Below are 14,151 nucleotides of genomic sequence, written 5' to 3' on the forward strand. Positions count from 1 at the left end.
TGCTGAGAAGAATAGCACATCCGATTCTATGTTGGACCCCTTTATCAGATATCCAAGGCCTGTTCGAGGAGTGAAAAAGACCACAAGGACCACCCCTGCTGCTTGGGTTTCAACGAAGCTTAAAAGAAACGAAAAGAAGTGATGTAGCCCTACGGTATTGTTTGCCCCACTCTGCATACTTTTTGAAGGGCGCCTCGAATGGCACTGTTCGGTAGTGACCAAGAAAAAAATTCCTCGGTGGCCCTGGCGGCAGAGGGAGCTTCCTCCGTCTGACCAAGGACAGCCAACCCCCAAGTCTGAGGGAAGGCACCACGCTCGCCAACTTGCAGACCAGTATGAGTCCTACCAAAACCGCTCCGATATTTAAGAGGGAGGTGGTGGCGTAGGGACCCGCGGTAGAGGTCATCATGGCGTCTCGTGAGAGGGGGTCTGCGTAGATATGCTTTCGATGTTGCGTCTTGTCGCCTTCAGGCCTCTTCGGTCAGGGGTTGAGCAGCGGTGACCCTGGAGTTCATCCCAAAGGTTGGATGATGGAGACTCCACTGGGAACTGCTGCTGCAAGGACCGTTGTGTTGGATCGGAGTCCTTTCGGGATGGGTACGTGAACAAACAAACAAAAAAAAAAGTTTGTTGAGAATAATAGTCTGAGTAAAAGAGAAGGTTACGGTACAAGGTGAGGAAATGCCTGTTCTGTTACAAGGTTATGTTCTGCTCTCCAGTCACACTGACCCCAGTAATGGGGTAAAACTACCCGGGCTGACAGAGCAAACCTTGCAGGGCTCAAAGGGCAATACAGTAAGTAGGTAGGCGCTGTTTCTCAATAGTAGCCAGAGATGTGACAATATCGGGGTTAAACACACTTCCGATAGGGTAGTGACAGTTATTGTCCGCTAACCCCCATCAAAGTGATTGCAGGGAGCGAGTCAGTTTTGTACGTTGCGTTCTTGGACAGGGACTACCCCCGTCACTTTGGGGCAACGACAGCCCCAATCACTGATTGCCGGCATCTCGGCGAGGGTCCGACCCCATTTACACCAAGGGTCTCTTTCTCTTTTCGGAACATGTCTTCTATTGGCCTGTACTCTGCCGACCGAACTGCCATGGATCCGGTGCCGTATTCGCCGCCAGAGCTTCGAATCAAAAGAATAGGCCTGGGATATACACTGTGAGAGATTGGGCTGCGTCTTTGGCAGTTGGCCTGAAATCTGCAGCTAGCCCAGCCAGCTAGTGGTAGTGTCGGTCAGGGGTCCTCTTCGGACAGGGCCACCCCTCGACGATCCTGCCTTGTCCTGCCTTACAGAACTAGAAAGCCTCATCCGTTTAGACCCGTCTGCGTGTTCTAATACGCTGCCGTGAGAGTGGGGTTCAGGGGGTCTGCAATGGAGTTAAGATCGGGGGTGGCAGGTAAAAAAGGCCCGCATTCCTCTTGGACTATCGCCGGCGCTCTCGGCAGTCGGTGTGAGCATTCGCGCACCCCTTGCAGGCTTTTCGGGGACAGCATCTGCAGCAGGCGGCGCATAGGTAGCCACGGGGAGACCACCCTTGGGTAGAGTAGATCAAAATTAGACCTCTGCTGGCAACGTGTCACAGCAGCCGGCACCGTCCTTTGCTTCTTTCTTGCATGCACGGCATGTATCGCCTGACAGCCACGCGCCCAAATCCGGCTGCGGCCGCGAGAATCCGACCGCCTGACTCTTCATATTGATCTTGCTGCTCTTGTACATGCGAGGTGTCGGTCATCGCAGCCTTGACGAGAGTTGAGCCGTCCTACCAACGACGTAGTTCTCCGTCTTCCTGCAGGCCCGCCCGCCCTCTGATGACCTCTCTAGATTCCCACCACTCACTGGACTACATGGTCTGTAGAAGTGAAGTGACATCCACTTCTACGTCATGTTTTGACGACGTCACGCTATGATAAGTGGACATGATAAGTCATGCTTACTCCTTTTTGATTCTCTTGAGAGGAAAGGAAAAAAGAGAGGCAGACAACAGATGTTCCAGTATGTCATTATGAAGAGTGAGACTTCTTTACCGTGAGTTCAATGTTCAAGTCACTAACAATGGATGTACAGCGACGTCATCTGCATGGTCTTTTGCACCACAGATAATGTAAGAGTCCCGGACATGGTTGCCGAGGTATATACCTGCCGGGCACTACTGGTCTTTCAGCATAGGGGTGCTTGCTCACAGTGGCCACAAACCATCGACACAACGTTGTCTCATGTCCCACAACGGCGGTTATTTGATAGTTAAAGTCGGCTTTCTTCTTGCCCAACCTCGTTATACGTGATCTGCTTTCCGAGCAGTCACCAGCCAGGGTTTTGAGCTATTTTGGGCCAGCCATAATAACAAATAACATCCTGGTCGTGACCGATAGGGCACCTTAGCCGCAATCTGACGGGTGTCACTCCTTGGTCTTAATGCTCAGTTTGCATCCACCGTGCTGCGTTGCCAACTATCAACGACCCTGGTCTATAGTCTTGTTCAATGGGGATGTCCCTGGTCAAGTATCTGCTCAAAGTAACATCTCTCCAAAAAGCAGTACCTTGTGCTCGGGCTAGTACCTTGAACCGGAAGAAGTCCCGTCGTTAAATCCCGAAAGTATTGGTCAGATCCTGCCTGTCATTTGGGGTGGCATCTCGGCCAAGCGGCTGACAATCGAACCAACGCCCCACTGATCGCCCTGTAAAGGTGCGGATTCCACGAGGCATCAAATTAGCAGGCAGCTGGTGCCCTGAATTCCGATGTCATTGCTGCTGGTTGAGTGCTGGATGACGACGAACGGGGCAGGAGAGCACATACATACCGTAGATGCACACATACCTCCTGCATCGCACCAGCACGCACTATCCGTAGGCGGGCGTGTGCCCGACAGGGGGCGGGATCATAGTACAGTACAACAGGTTGGGGTGGGCTCCAGTTGGGCATCAAGATGAGCTAGCCAAGTTTATCAAGTTACCAGATCAGATAACGCCCCCCCTTTCCCCCATTTTTTTTTCTTCTTGTGTTCACCCCTCTTCCTCTTTCAGCCCCCTGAGCTTTTTGGAAACAAGAGGTAAAATGCTAAGTGTCTTTTGGACGGAATATTCTGCTCCGTACCTACATACGAGTTGAAGCAGGGAGCGAAGAATGACGCGACATAACATCGATACCACCCACTCACTTCCCGTTGGCACACCACAACAGATTTGTTGCATGATACTAGCTTCACTGGACCCTTGATTGTCCTGCGGAGCTGGACCAACTAGTGCCACTGAGTGTCTGTAGGTAGAATAGCAAGGGTAGGTAGGCATCTTGGCATGCATACTCAGTAGGAACTGGTGCACTGGACATTGTGGTAAGATTTGGAGGAGTGGGTTTCGCCACTGGAATCCCAACACTAGCCACTGGCATTTGTCTGAGATCGCGCGATCGTCTTTGGGTAGGCTTGTGCGGTTTGGCCAGGAGCCTTTCTCGCTTCTCAACTCGCTTGAGGAGGTGCGGAATGAAGTGGACATAGCTTCCCAGCTACGGGGCTAAGGCTTCGGACTTGGCCCGGGGGCTGAAGTGAGGGTGAGATTGGTTTTCGAACTCTGAACTCCGCCTTTTCCTCCTGACCTTGAGGGTGGCGTGCATCGTAGCTGCAAAGTGTATACGCAAGGATAGGTACATAACTTACTTGGCTTGCGTGCATGCTGCGTTTTTGTCGATACTTCGTAGCTAGGTATACGTACGAAGTAGATGCCTCAAGCTACTCCGTACATGATACGACCGCATGGTCAGCAGTGCAGCCAATCATTGCCTTCAAAAGAGCAACGGCTGTCGTGATTAGACTGTGGATTGTGCAGGACGATATGCAGCAAGGTCGCCTTGCCTACATTATGAGTGGCGTATGAAGTGAACAAATGTTGGGTGGCTTGTCATTTGCAAAATCGGTCCCGAGAAGCGTTTTGTGCGTCTGTTGAAAGCTCGGCGTGTCCATGGCGGTCGATAGGCACGATAAGCTGTGAGGTGGGCGGTACATGGGTAGAGAACACAGAAGAGGCTTAGGCCCAGTGGTTTCCTGTTTGTCTCTTCATTTCCTCGACCTCGACTCGTTATCCCTTTCTCTCTCTCTCTTGCTCTTGCTCTCTTGCTCTTTCTCGCAACTCCATCTGACAGACCCTTGCTGTCTTGTTAAGCGCGTTAATCTGACCCGGCTACACTAGCCACCGCCAGGGTGACAAGGATGGATGCAACCAGATGCGGCATGTACCTTGTGATACCTTGGTTACCCAATTTGGAATAGCTTGCTAATCCTTGATTGTGAGCTGCGGGCCTCGACTGGTCTCGAAGCAGTAATTGCAACGAATAGAATATATAGAATACCGAATCTCGATGAAACTGCTGCAGAGCCATTCGGAGGGTCGATTTATCCCGTAATGCCTCCGTATTTAGCAAATCCAGCCCGCGGAGATGTTTGAAAATATGCGCTAAACAAGGTTGAATTTCTTTCCTTTCTTTTTTATTCTCTCTCCGACCCCGTCTTGTTTCTCGGCCTCTACGCAAAATGGATTCAAAGATTGCAAAAGAAGGCGAAAGCGATGTAGTTAGCGCGCTAATCGTACTTGCCCGCAGCGGAATACGGCGATGATTTTCAAGGCGGGGCCCCTGTCCATCGTCATTGTACAGTACAAGGTATCCGTAGGTATGTAAGACTTGCTTCCCTGAATACATAGTAGTGAAGGAAACAAACAAGTGGGACAGACAGGGCTCCTACCCCGTACGCAAAATTACCCTACTCCGTACAGTACAGTACCAAAGTACCTGCTCACCTGATCGCGACTTCCTTTTACTTTGTACTTATGCTCCCTTCCATCATCATGCCGCCCATGTGTGGGCTTTCAATTTTATTCACTGGTATTTCCCAGGCAAGATCTTCGAACTGACTCAAAGAAAACCAATGGCATGTGCCCTGCTGAGGTCTGGCCATTAATGGATCAAATAGGTGGTCAAATGAGTTATTACCCAAGGTACTTACAATAAACAGTCTGCCTCCCTTGAGGTGGGTTTATTGAGGTGGGTTTAACCCACTTTACAAGTTTACACCATCCATTCGGGAAAGTAATCGAGATTCATCCATGGATCCTACGTTGCCCAGGCAAGGTAGGAACGTATGTAGTAGGTACCTACCTTTGATACTGGCGATACCCTGACATACCGGTACATTTGGTGCCCAAGCACGGCCACCAAGATGATCACTCCTGGCGTAGAATGTACCTGGCTTGGTTTCCATTTTTATGCAACGGATAGTACCCGAACCAGCATACGGTAGGTAAGATGGTATATTGCCTGTGCTACATTACTCTGTTGTACAACAATTAGTATGTAATCACTGGCCCCACCGATCAGGGACGGCTGTTTGAGAGATTCAGCCCGCGTATTTGTCTTATCGACCATCAACGAATCGCGGGGGGTGAGTCGGCATTTGACCCGACCTTCCATCAATACGAACACAAAGCTTTCCAAGGTAAGTACTTATCCATCCTATACTAAGACGCTCACAGTACCTTTGAATGACATCAAAAAAGGCGGGCCTCGACGCCGCAGCACTAACCACCCACCTTTTTAGAGTACCGGTCGCATGCTACCCGCAACTTGGGCACTGCGAGCGATCAGGTGTCTTGTTTGAGAATGGTGGGAATCAACCCCTGAAAATCAGTGAGCAGCGAGAACATGTCATCATTATTATCATCGCCATCGTCATAACCACCACCTCAACACCAGTGGACGCCGCTCACCATCATCGGCCTCGTCACCGTCCTCTACCTGCCAGCATGGCTTCCCCTCCGCGAAACCCTACGCCTGCCCATCGAGAATCTGATGCTATCTGCGCAGCTCTGTCGACGAACAAGGTAACACGAAGCGACCATGGACACCGGTCACGGGCGCCTCGGATGGTATCAGCCGCCAGCTAGCCGCCGAGCTGGCCACTCACGGTTTCGACATCGTCGTGCACGGTCGCAACAACGCCAAGCTGGCCACGGTTGAGGGCGAGCTGCGACGCGAGTTCCCAGCACGAGAGTTCCGCTCGCTTGCAGCCGACTTGGGAAAAATGCCGCGCTTTAACTGCTTCGCGGCCGCTGCACCACCATCCGGGGGTGCCGTCGACCTGGATTCCATCGTCGTACAGCTCCGCGGTCTGCAACTCACGGTCGTGGTGAACACACCCAGCGCGCTCAATCGTCGCCAAAGTGGCTGTGGCAGGGGCGTTGTGGTCCCGTATCTTCTTCATGGGCTACCGGCGGCGATCGTGGAATTGTTGTCCGAGTTTGTGAGAGCGAACATACCCGTCAAGGTAACAAGGATCTGATTGTAGATTTTTCAGAAACAAACTACCCCCCCCCCCCCCCCCCCCCCCAGTGATGAGGATGGCTGTCTCAAGCGTGGCACTGGCTGCTACTATCGAGAGCATACGCCTCAACCTCTCCGCATCATCCGTTCACCAGTGATAGATATTCTAGTTCCCTGGTGGTATTGTGTGCCGGGGCTAGATAAGGTGTCCAGGTCATTCAGTGGCGTTGTACGCATTTGCACGCTCGTCAGAAGACCGGAAAGTGTCGGTAGCCTTCCACTTGGCAGCATATGTTCCATTTGATCCAATTGTATGAGCGATCGCAAGTTTTGCCCTTACCGATCAAAGTAATGTTCCCTTTTCAAGAGATGGAGTCGCATACGCTATGAATTGTGGCAGATGTCATGGTATGCCCGAACAAAATGACGTCGCTGGGTCAATGAATTTGGCGATTCAAAAGAGAAGTGAAAAGAATATGCATGCAGACCAGATCATGGCCACTCCTTGATGTGGAAGGTGTAACTGATTCACTTTTTTTAGGTGTTGTTGGGCTTTCCAATGCTTTCTCAGTACCAGAATACCTTCGCTACTTTGTAGATCGTCTAGTCTAGACTAGAACTAGTCTTTCCTGAGCCCAAGAACCCTTCCTTTCCTGAATAGGGTACAGACCAAGACCCACAAATACAGGAACTGTGATGTCCCCACAGACAGCGTCTGCAACGGTGCAACCATAACGTCAAGCCAACCTACGACGCCCACGTGCAACCATGTACCTCTACGCCTCCAACATTAGACCGAGCAACTGCAGCCGCTTGTAGGTTCCCATAGCAGGGAGAATACAAGCAAAAACCCTGGCCCCCTCCGACGAGCATTTCTAAACTAGAAGGTCTGCGACTTTATTTCCACAAGGGTCTTAAATTCGGTTTCATTTTCGGACGTATTTCTTGTGCCCGACCGTGGCTCGAGGATCTCACCTCCTCTTCACTGTCGAGCATAGCAAGGGAGAGATAGAGAGAGAAAAAGAAGCCATGTCGCAAAAAATCACGGGCAAGAACCTCTCATACTCCCAAAACCTCCCACCTTTCCTCGCGCGCCTACAGGGACAAGGCCGCGGGCCCGCAGATGGACCCGATCCGATACTAGCCGGCCGGCGCCGGGCAGCTCGGCCGCGTGACGACGGAGAGGACGCTCCCGTCGTGCTGGACGAGCAGGGAAATGTCGTCGACGATGTGCGCGTCGGTGTAGACGGGTCGGCGGTGAGGACTGCTTTCGGCTGCGGGGACGACGAAGGTGCTGGTGAGGAGGGCGACAAGAATGCGGGCGAGGGCGCTGTCGATGGTGCGAAAAGAGAGGTTGGAATCGGGGCTAGGAAGAGGAAGGTCGCCCCAGGTAAGGTGATTGGTGGGGCGGATGAGGACGATGAGGATGATGGTAGTGTTGATGAGGTCCCCGGCAAGAAGATGGGCAAGGGCGGCAAGAGTAAAGCCGCCGTGACGGACCATGATGCGGGCGGAGAGACGACACAAGCCGTTGCAGCGTCCAAGAAGGCATCAGCAACCTCAACTGGGGTCGGGAAGTCAACGAGTAGCAAAGGGCAGAAGAAGGCCAAGAAGATCAAGCTCAGCTTTGGCGATGACGGGGATTGATTCGGCACTTGTACACCTCATGTTTATTATATCTACTTACGCTGCAATATTTAAGTAAACACCTCGATCGGCACCTGGCCTGGCTTTGGTCGCGGATGGCAGAAGAAGCGCGGCGGGCGTTGTAAGGTTAGAGAATCAAAACCAGCACCCAAGACCAAATCGCATTTGTTTTGGACCGTACAGAGACTGAAGGCTGCTGCATGTAACGCCGGCAAGGGAGACATCCCATGGTGCCGATCAACAATACCCCGAAAGCTTCTCGCAAAGAACGAATTTCCCAATGCCATTCAAGCTTCCGCCAGGGCAGCGGTTAATTTAGCCCTTGGTACATAGATCATGGTCATAAACACAAAACACCCAGCCCGAGACAGCACACAGTTCTCTCCGATTAACAAAGAAGAAAAATCAGTCTATTCACTCCACCGTCCCGCAGACTATTCTACAAAATGCGAACAACACCATGGCTTTTAATCCCCCGACCCCATCGCTAAGGTTTGTGTTGGGGCATATCCAGCTGATTGATGTACCGGCCCAGGCGTTTCGTTATCTTGAAGCACCTCAAAAAGCAAGCAGCGAAGAATGGGCTTCTATTTTCTTTAGTAGTACTTGGGGTGGACGTAGTCGGCAAATGTCTTGACGTCCTCCTGTCCGTGGTGATCGTGGCTGTGGTGGTGGTCGTCCTCCTTGCCAACAAACTCCATCTTGAAAACGCTGCCGCACTCGGGGCAGCGCTCGACGGGGCGCTTCTTGTCCATCTGTTTGTTCGTCGTCGTGAATTAGCCTTGTCTCTGCTTTGTTGGTATATTTTTACCATGGGTCGACCAATAATATAAAAGAAAACTCACGCCGAGCCAAAGGACCTCGTGCGAGTCCTTGGGGAAACCAGTGCATCCAACAAATTGCTCCTCACCGGCGGAGCGGACCATAACGGGCTTCTCAATGGTGCCCTTGTACGGGGCGTCCAGGGGCTTCATGTTGAAAATGTCGATGCCCTCCATCTTACCGAGAATCTCGAGACGCTCGAGACCAGTCGACTGCTCAAGATCCGTAGGGACGGTACCAGCCTTGGCACCGGGGCCGACGAGGTCGTCAATGGTCTTGATATCTGTGCAATAGGCACAAAGGAGTTAGTTAGTATCGAACTGCTTCTCATCTATAGAGCTCGTTCATGATATTCTGTCTCGTTTGTGCCCAATAGAACCAGGCTTTCTACCCGGAACCAGAATCGGCCGTAGATAAGCCATTGAAGGAGATTCTGGCCCCTGTAGAAGGCCATAAGACATCGAGAGAATATGGCGAGAAGGTTGCGTTCAAGAAACGAGTGTGAGGTGTCGTACCGGCGAGAGTCTGGACCTTGGGAGTCGGTGCCTTCGATTCGCTTTCGTTGGAGCCTGTCGAATGGGCAATTGAAGATCCCAGTCAGTTTCAAATCGCTCAATTGGTCCCAGAAAGTGACTCAAATTGTAGCTAGGGCCATAGCTATCGTCCCGAGCAGAGCACAAAGGACCAGGCAGCAATCCGGGTCAACTCACGGCGAGCAACCGAGGTCACAAAGCTTCGGCGCACAACGCCCGAGATGGCGGCGCGACGCGCGACACCAAAGGCAGTTCGTGACAACATGGCGACTATTTCAATTGGGTGGTTTCGGGGGAGGGGGGAGTTTTCTGACGGTCGTGGGGGCGGCCGGGTGTGTTCGTGTTGTTGTGTTGCTCTTTGCGAAAAGCGGGATTTGGGAAGTGAGGATTTGACGTTGACGAAATCCCGAATGGCCTGATTCAAGGTCCAGTGGAATCAGGCACACACTTGCTGGCTAACGCAAGGCTGGGCTGCTACCAGAAATTGCTCCACTGGACAGGAGCTAATTACTAATTTAGGAATGGTACGGAAATGGAGTCACGTGACTGAACGACGACGTTGGTCGCCGTCGGTTACATTTCTCACCTACCTTACCTTACGTTACGTACTTTGGGTAGTCATCATTTTCCTTGGTGTCTTTCTTATGTTGACTACCTGCCTTCTTGACCTGCAATATCAAAGTATTCTCTACATCTGTAAAATATCACATGTGTATTTTGTGACTTTTCGACCACCCCTAAGATGGCTTCGTTATTTTGAGCGTTCAAGATGGGAGAGGAAGTAAAGGACATACATGTTCGTGCAAATGATATCACTCATATTTGGATTCCGATAGTGTTAGTAAAACCGAGGTTGAGTGGACTGATGTGCTGCCATCCTTGTCTTGCAGGCAACATTTACCCACTCGCTAACATTAGCTGAGGACGATGGCCTTCGTTTCTGGCCGTGCATTTTAACGTATCATCGTTAAGCATGTTTGAGTTGTTTTACTAGACGCCATATTACAGCATCTCTTCACTCTAGCACTGTCCAGACCGCCTGGAGGCACTGGACTTGGTGTCTGCCCTCGTCGCTCGGGAACACAAGCAATGACTTCAGCTCCTGTCTGAAGATGGCTTTGTCTAGATCCTGACCTAGTCACAAAGGAGGATTCCCATGGCCATGGCTATCAATGCCGAGGATCAAACACCTCTGGGAACGCCATAATGGCTCGCCCTGCCAGAAACGCTCCAAGACATGAAACCTATCGTGGTGGACCATATCAGCCATGTGGGAAGACAGACGAGTATTGACATTGTGCGCAGCTTCGAATTATTGGCACCTCCTATGCTATGCCAGTCACCGATAATGACCAAGAGAAGAACTCGGCCTTTATATCTATTATCATCATCATCATCATCATCATCATCATCGGTGCCATGTCAAGTCCTAACCAGACTGCGCCTCTAGGTATTGTCACAAGCCACAATGAGACGGAGGATGCACTGTTTCCGTTGACAGACACAATGACGAGGCAGAGGAGATAACATGCTATATATAGCTTGTAAAAACTAGCAATAAGCAGCCAGACGTAGGGAGTATAGAGCATGAAAGAGATGAGCCACCCGAGCGCCAAGGACGCCAGCAGTCCAAAAAAGAAAAAAAAAGATTAGGTACAAGGTTACAAACAACAACCAGAGGAGGGGAATATTAGATAGACCCGGCGCACTTGTCGCAGGCAAAAACGACGAATTTCACAAAAAGGCAATTTGCTCCCCTCCTTATGCGTGCATTAGATTCATATCCATCGAAACAACGAAACTTCACGGCATTCTTCTTCAAGTCCTTCTCTGTTTTCATAGCATGACTAGTCCCGCGAAAGCCACCACAACGGCGAAAGCGCTGCTGCCGCTCAAGATGCTGGGGGTTTCGACCCTACCTCCCGCGTTCTTGGAAGAACCGCCGGTCCCGCATTTCTGAACAAAGTTGTCTGAGAAGCAGTTGTCGGGCGGCTGCGCCGCCTGACCGCCGCCCTGGTTGGTACCGGCCTGGCCGGGCCCGACGCCGCTACCACCGGGGACCGAAGGAATATCGACGCCGGTTGTCGACGCGTCGGGTTTGCTCTTGTCGCCGCCTTTGTTCATGTCCAGACCAGTGGCCTGCAACGACGAGAGGATGCCGTTCTTGTCACTGTCGACAACAGTGTCGTTGGTACCCCGGGCGCTGTTGTAGTAGTACGTCTTGCCCTTGTTGGTGCCGACACCATTGCTGCCGTCCCAGCACTTGATCTCAACCTCGGAGACCATGGCGTAGTAGTAGCCCGGGTCCTTCAAGTCCGGGTGGTCAACCCAGTTAATGGCACCGCCGGCCCAATCAACCGTACCCTTGGGGTTGGTGTCTGCGCCTCCCGGCCAGATGGAGAACTGGACACGAGACGGTGTCTGAGGGAAGTCCCACTGTTGGGCGGTGGCGTTCCACGTCTCCGACCTCTTCTTTGTGCGCCCCTTCTTGCCATCGACCAACCACGTGATCTCGTCGGGGGTCCAGTTGATTTCGTACTCGTGGTAGTTCTCAAACGTGTTCGAAGTCCCCGTGATGTTGCCAGACTGATCGTACTTGGGAATTCCCTGGAAGTAGTAGTTGGTCTGGGTGGTCTCGAGGTCGACACCAACCCATTCGTAGTCGATCTCGTCCTTGACATCGCTGAAGAGAATGAATGCAGTGACGACACCGCGGCCACGGCTAGTCTTCATCTTGGCCTTGACGTTGCCGTACCACATGTAATGTGTCGACGACAGCACCGTGCCGACGGAGCGCGGCGGCATCGTCAAAAGAAGATTTCCATTCGAGAAGAGAGGCTCGCCCGTGACGACCCAGTCGGCCTTGCTTGCGTCACCCAGGTACTCGCTGACATCCTGGATTCTGTCCTTGCTGTTGAAGGTGAACTTTTTGCTCTGACACGTCGGCTCAGGCACGCAAGAGTCGAGAGAAAAGGACATGCGCGGATCGCAACCTCCAAGGCAGAATGCGCCAGTTCCACAGTCGCCGTAGACTGTGTGACGTGGGAAATACGCCGGTTAGCTTCTCATTTGCTTACTTTTTAATCCGCCAAACCCTTATCACCTGGTGGCTGGGCTAATGCGTGGTAGACTGTTTGTGTGCCGTGACTGCCGAAGCAGTGTAACCAACCACCAAAGCGCGGTGACATGCCGGGAGGACAGGACAGGACATAACCGAGAGAAAGCAGACTTACGACCACAGCAAGGTGCTTCCTTTGGACAATGCTTATCGAGTGAGCACTTGAGACCGTCGGCAGCAAGTACCGATTGAGCGCTCAGCAGGGCAGCAGCGCCTATCGACAAAATTGTCGACTTCATTATGAGTATTGTGGTGGAATTATATGCCGATAGCGACCGTTATCTCCTTGGACTTTCAACCCCGACAGAGGTGCAGAAGAGGTCGAAAGACTTGAGTGAAAATAGGGATGGTTGAAGTCAATCCCTCGCTGGAAAGTGAACAGTTGAAACTTGGGTATCTTGGGTGCTGGATAAAGGGATTATGCCGTGTATGATGTCGTTGACTCTGAGACAGGAGAAGGCAAACAATTTGTCTTTGGAATGCCGAGAGACAATGAAGGAGGCGGTACAAAACCTGTGGAAACAGTATTGTAAGCCAACAAAACCTTCTCTATTATGATTTGTCTTTGCCGTCTGTTTTATTGTCTTGGGGTGGTCTCGTGCAAGAAAACGGTCTGCGCCAGGGAAACTCGATGAAACCTCCTTCGATGCTTGTTGTATCTCCGGAGAGCAAGAGAGTGAGGGAGTAAAGATGTTGGATTAGGCGGATCCTCGAGAAGGATTCTTTCGGTGATTATAATACTTGGGTAACGAGTGTGTGCACCGTGTTGGTGTGAGTCGCGAACGAGTGGCGGCCGGGAGTATGGCCGAGAGTAAAGAACTAACTAGCGACAAAGCAAAGCCGCGACCGTTGATGGACCAAATTGGTTCGAACGGCTCATCAATTGGCGTATCAAGTTAATACACAAAAAATGCAACAAGCCATCAAAGGCGTGCGTGATGTGTGACTTTTGCTTTGTGGCGTGACTCCCGACGACAATAGGCCCTTCCTTTTTCAGGCTGGTTGTGTCTGACTGAACGAAAGGCGGTCCGAAAGAGGGATGCGAGGGGGAAGGGGAAGGGGATCAAAAACAATCAATCCCCTGATTTCTCGGGAATCCGAACTTGGCATAAAATCCACCCCTTTGACCTAGATCATCACTCAATGCCGCCCACACACTCCCCCAATGGGATTTGATGGAGGGTGGTCCACGGAGATCCACATCTCATTGCTTGGTAACGCGGGCGTACTGTACCGAGTATATTAGAGTGAAGACTGCCGCTGGCTGCGCTGCTTCGAGTGCGGTACCACTGCACAGTGCCTGGCTAAATGGGGTCTTTACAACCACGAGGGGCCGCCACTATGCTTGTGACAGTGGCCCTATTGCTTTTAGCTCGCCCAGATTCGGCCGAGTCTTGCTGATCGTACTGTACAGTAGCAAGAAGAGTAGTCGAATTGGTTTCCAAGAACCATCCTTCGCGTCAGTCATGTCGTTGGTTATTTTATGCTAAATAAACAAATTTGAAAGTTTGCAAGTTGAGCAACCTCGGCAAATCGCTAAATAAACTTGACGGGGAATTGAGTCAACAAAAAACACTCCTGTTCGTCGATCTTCTTCTCCCCGACCGAACCTAACTACCTATGCTACCCTGCTTCAGCAACTTAAATTTTGGATGGCGTTTTTGCCTCTGAACTCTCTGTTCTGTGCACAACTTGACAGGTACGGGGTACTCGGGGGCC

The 14,151-nt window shown here is 51.6% G+C and overlaps 7 protein-coding genes across 7 annotated transcripts; 3 read left to right on the plus strand and 4 right to left on the minus strand.

The window, feature by feature from the left end:
- The first annotated feature begins 132 nt into the window (after positions 1–132).
- MGG_17311 (uncharacterized protein) lies at positions 133–1,099 on the plus strand. Its single transcript, XM_003717738.1, has 4 exons — positions 133–417; positions 472–597; positions 764–795; positions 953–1,099. Exons 1-4 carry the CDS (start codon positions 408–410, stop codon positions 995–997), a joined length of 213 nt encoding a protein of 70 aa, XP_003717786.1. The 5' UTR covers positions 133–407; the 3' UTR covers positions 998–1,099.
- An 874-nt stretch (positions 1,100–1,973) lies between these two features.
- MGG_17312 (uncharacterized protein) lies at positions 1,974–2,928 on the minus strand (the record flags this gene model as incomplete). The annotated part of the gene is made up of 2 exons (XM_003717739.1): positions 1,974–2,683; positions 2,824–2,928. The coding sequence occupies 2 exons, from the start codon at positions 2,926–2,928 to the stop codon at positions 2,609–2,611; spliced, it is 180 nt and encodes a 59-aa protein (XP_003717787.1). The 3' UTR covers positions 1,974–2,608.
- Positions 2,929–3,285: 357 nt separating this feature from the next.
- Positions 3,286–4,128, minus strand: MGG_17313 (uncharacterized protein). The gene is made up of 3 exons (XM_003717740.1): positions 3,858–4,128; positions 3,659–3,699; positions 3,286–3,597 (listed from the first exon to the last, which is right to left on the minus strand). Exons 1-3 carry the CDS (start codon positions 4,001–4,003, stop codon positions 3,461–3,463), a joined length of 324 nt encoding a protein of 107 aa, XP_003717788.1. The 5' UTR covers positions 4,004–4,128; the 3' UTR covers positions 3,286–3,460.
- Positions 4,129–5,694: 1,566 nt separating this feature from the next.
- MGG_11422 (uncharacterized protein) lies at positions 5,695–6,331 on the plus strand (the record flags this gene model as incomplete). The annotated part of the gene is made up of 2 exons (XM_003717741.1): positions 5,695–5,720; positions 5,857–6,331. 2 exons carry the CDS (start codon positions 5,695–5,697, stop codon positions 6,329–6,331), a joined length of 501 nt encoding a protein of 166 aa, XP_003717789.1.
- Positions 6,332–7,079: 748 nt separating this feature from the next.
- Positions 7,080–8,176, plus strand: MGG_01136 (uncharacterized protein). The gene has a single exon (XM_003717742.1). It carries the CDS (start codon positions 7,342–7,344, stop codon positions 7,957–7,959), a length of 618 nt encoding a protein of 205 aa, XP_003717790.1. The 5' UTR covers positions 7,080–7,341; the 3' UTR covers positions 7,960–8,176.
- Positions 8,177–8,315: 139 nt separating this feature from the next.
- Positions 8,316–9,763, minus strand: MGG_01135 (cytochrome c oxidase polypeptide IV). The gene is made up of 4 exons (XM_003717743.1): positions 9,492–9,763; positions 9,297–9,350; positions 8,805–9,064; positions 8,316–8,714 (listed from the first exon to the last, which is right to left on the minus strand). The coding sequence occupies exons 1-4, from the start codon at positions 9,577–9,579 to the stop codon at positions 8,556–8,558; spliced, it is 561 nt and encodes a 186-aa protein (XP_003717791.1). The 5' UTR covers positions 9,580–9,763; the 3' UTR covers positions 8,316–8,555.
- Positions 9,764–10,824: 1,061 nt separating this feature from the next.
- MGG_01134 (cell wall glucanase) lies at positions 10,825–13,535 on the minus strand. Its single transcript, XM_003717744.1, has 2 exons — positions 12,548–13,535; positions 10,825–12,346 (listed from the first exon to the last, which is right to left on the minus strand). The coding sequence occupies exons 1-2, from the start codon at positions 12,669–12,671 to the stop codon at positions 11,151–11,153; spliced, it is 1,320 nt and encodes a 439-aa protein (XP_003717792.1). The 5' UTR covers positions 12,672–13,535; the 3' UTR covers positions 10,825–11,150.
- Positions 13,536–14,151: the final 616 nt, after the last annotated feature.

Source organism: Pyricularia oryzae, chromosome 5 (assembly GCF_000002495.2).
Source record: "Pyricularia oryzae 70-15 chromosome 5, whole genome shotgun sequence".
Lineage (NCBI taxonomy): Eukaryota > Fungi > Ascomycota > Sordariomycetes > Magnaporthales > Pyriculariaceae > Pyricularia > Pyricularia oryzae.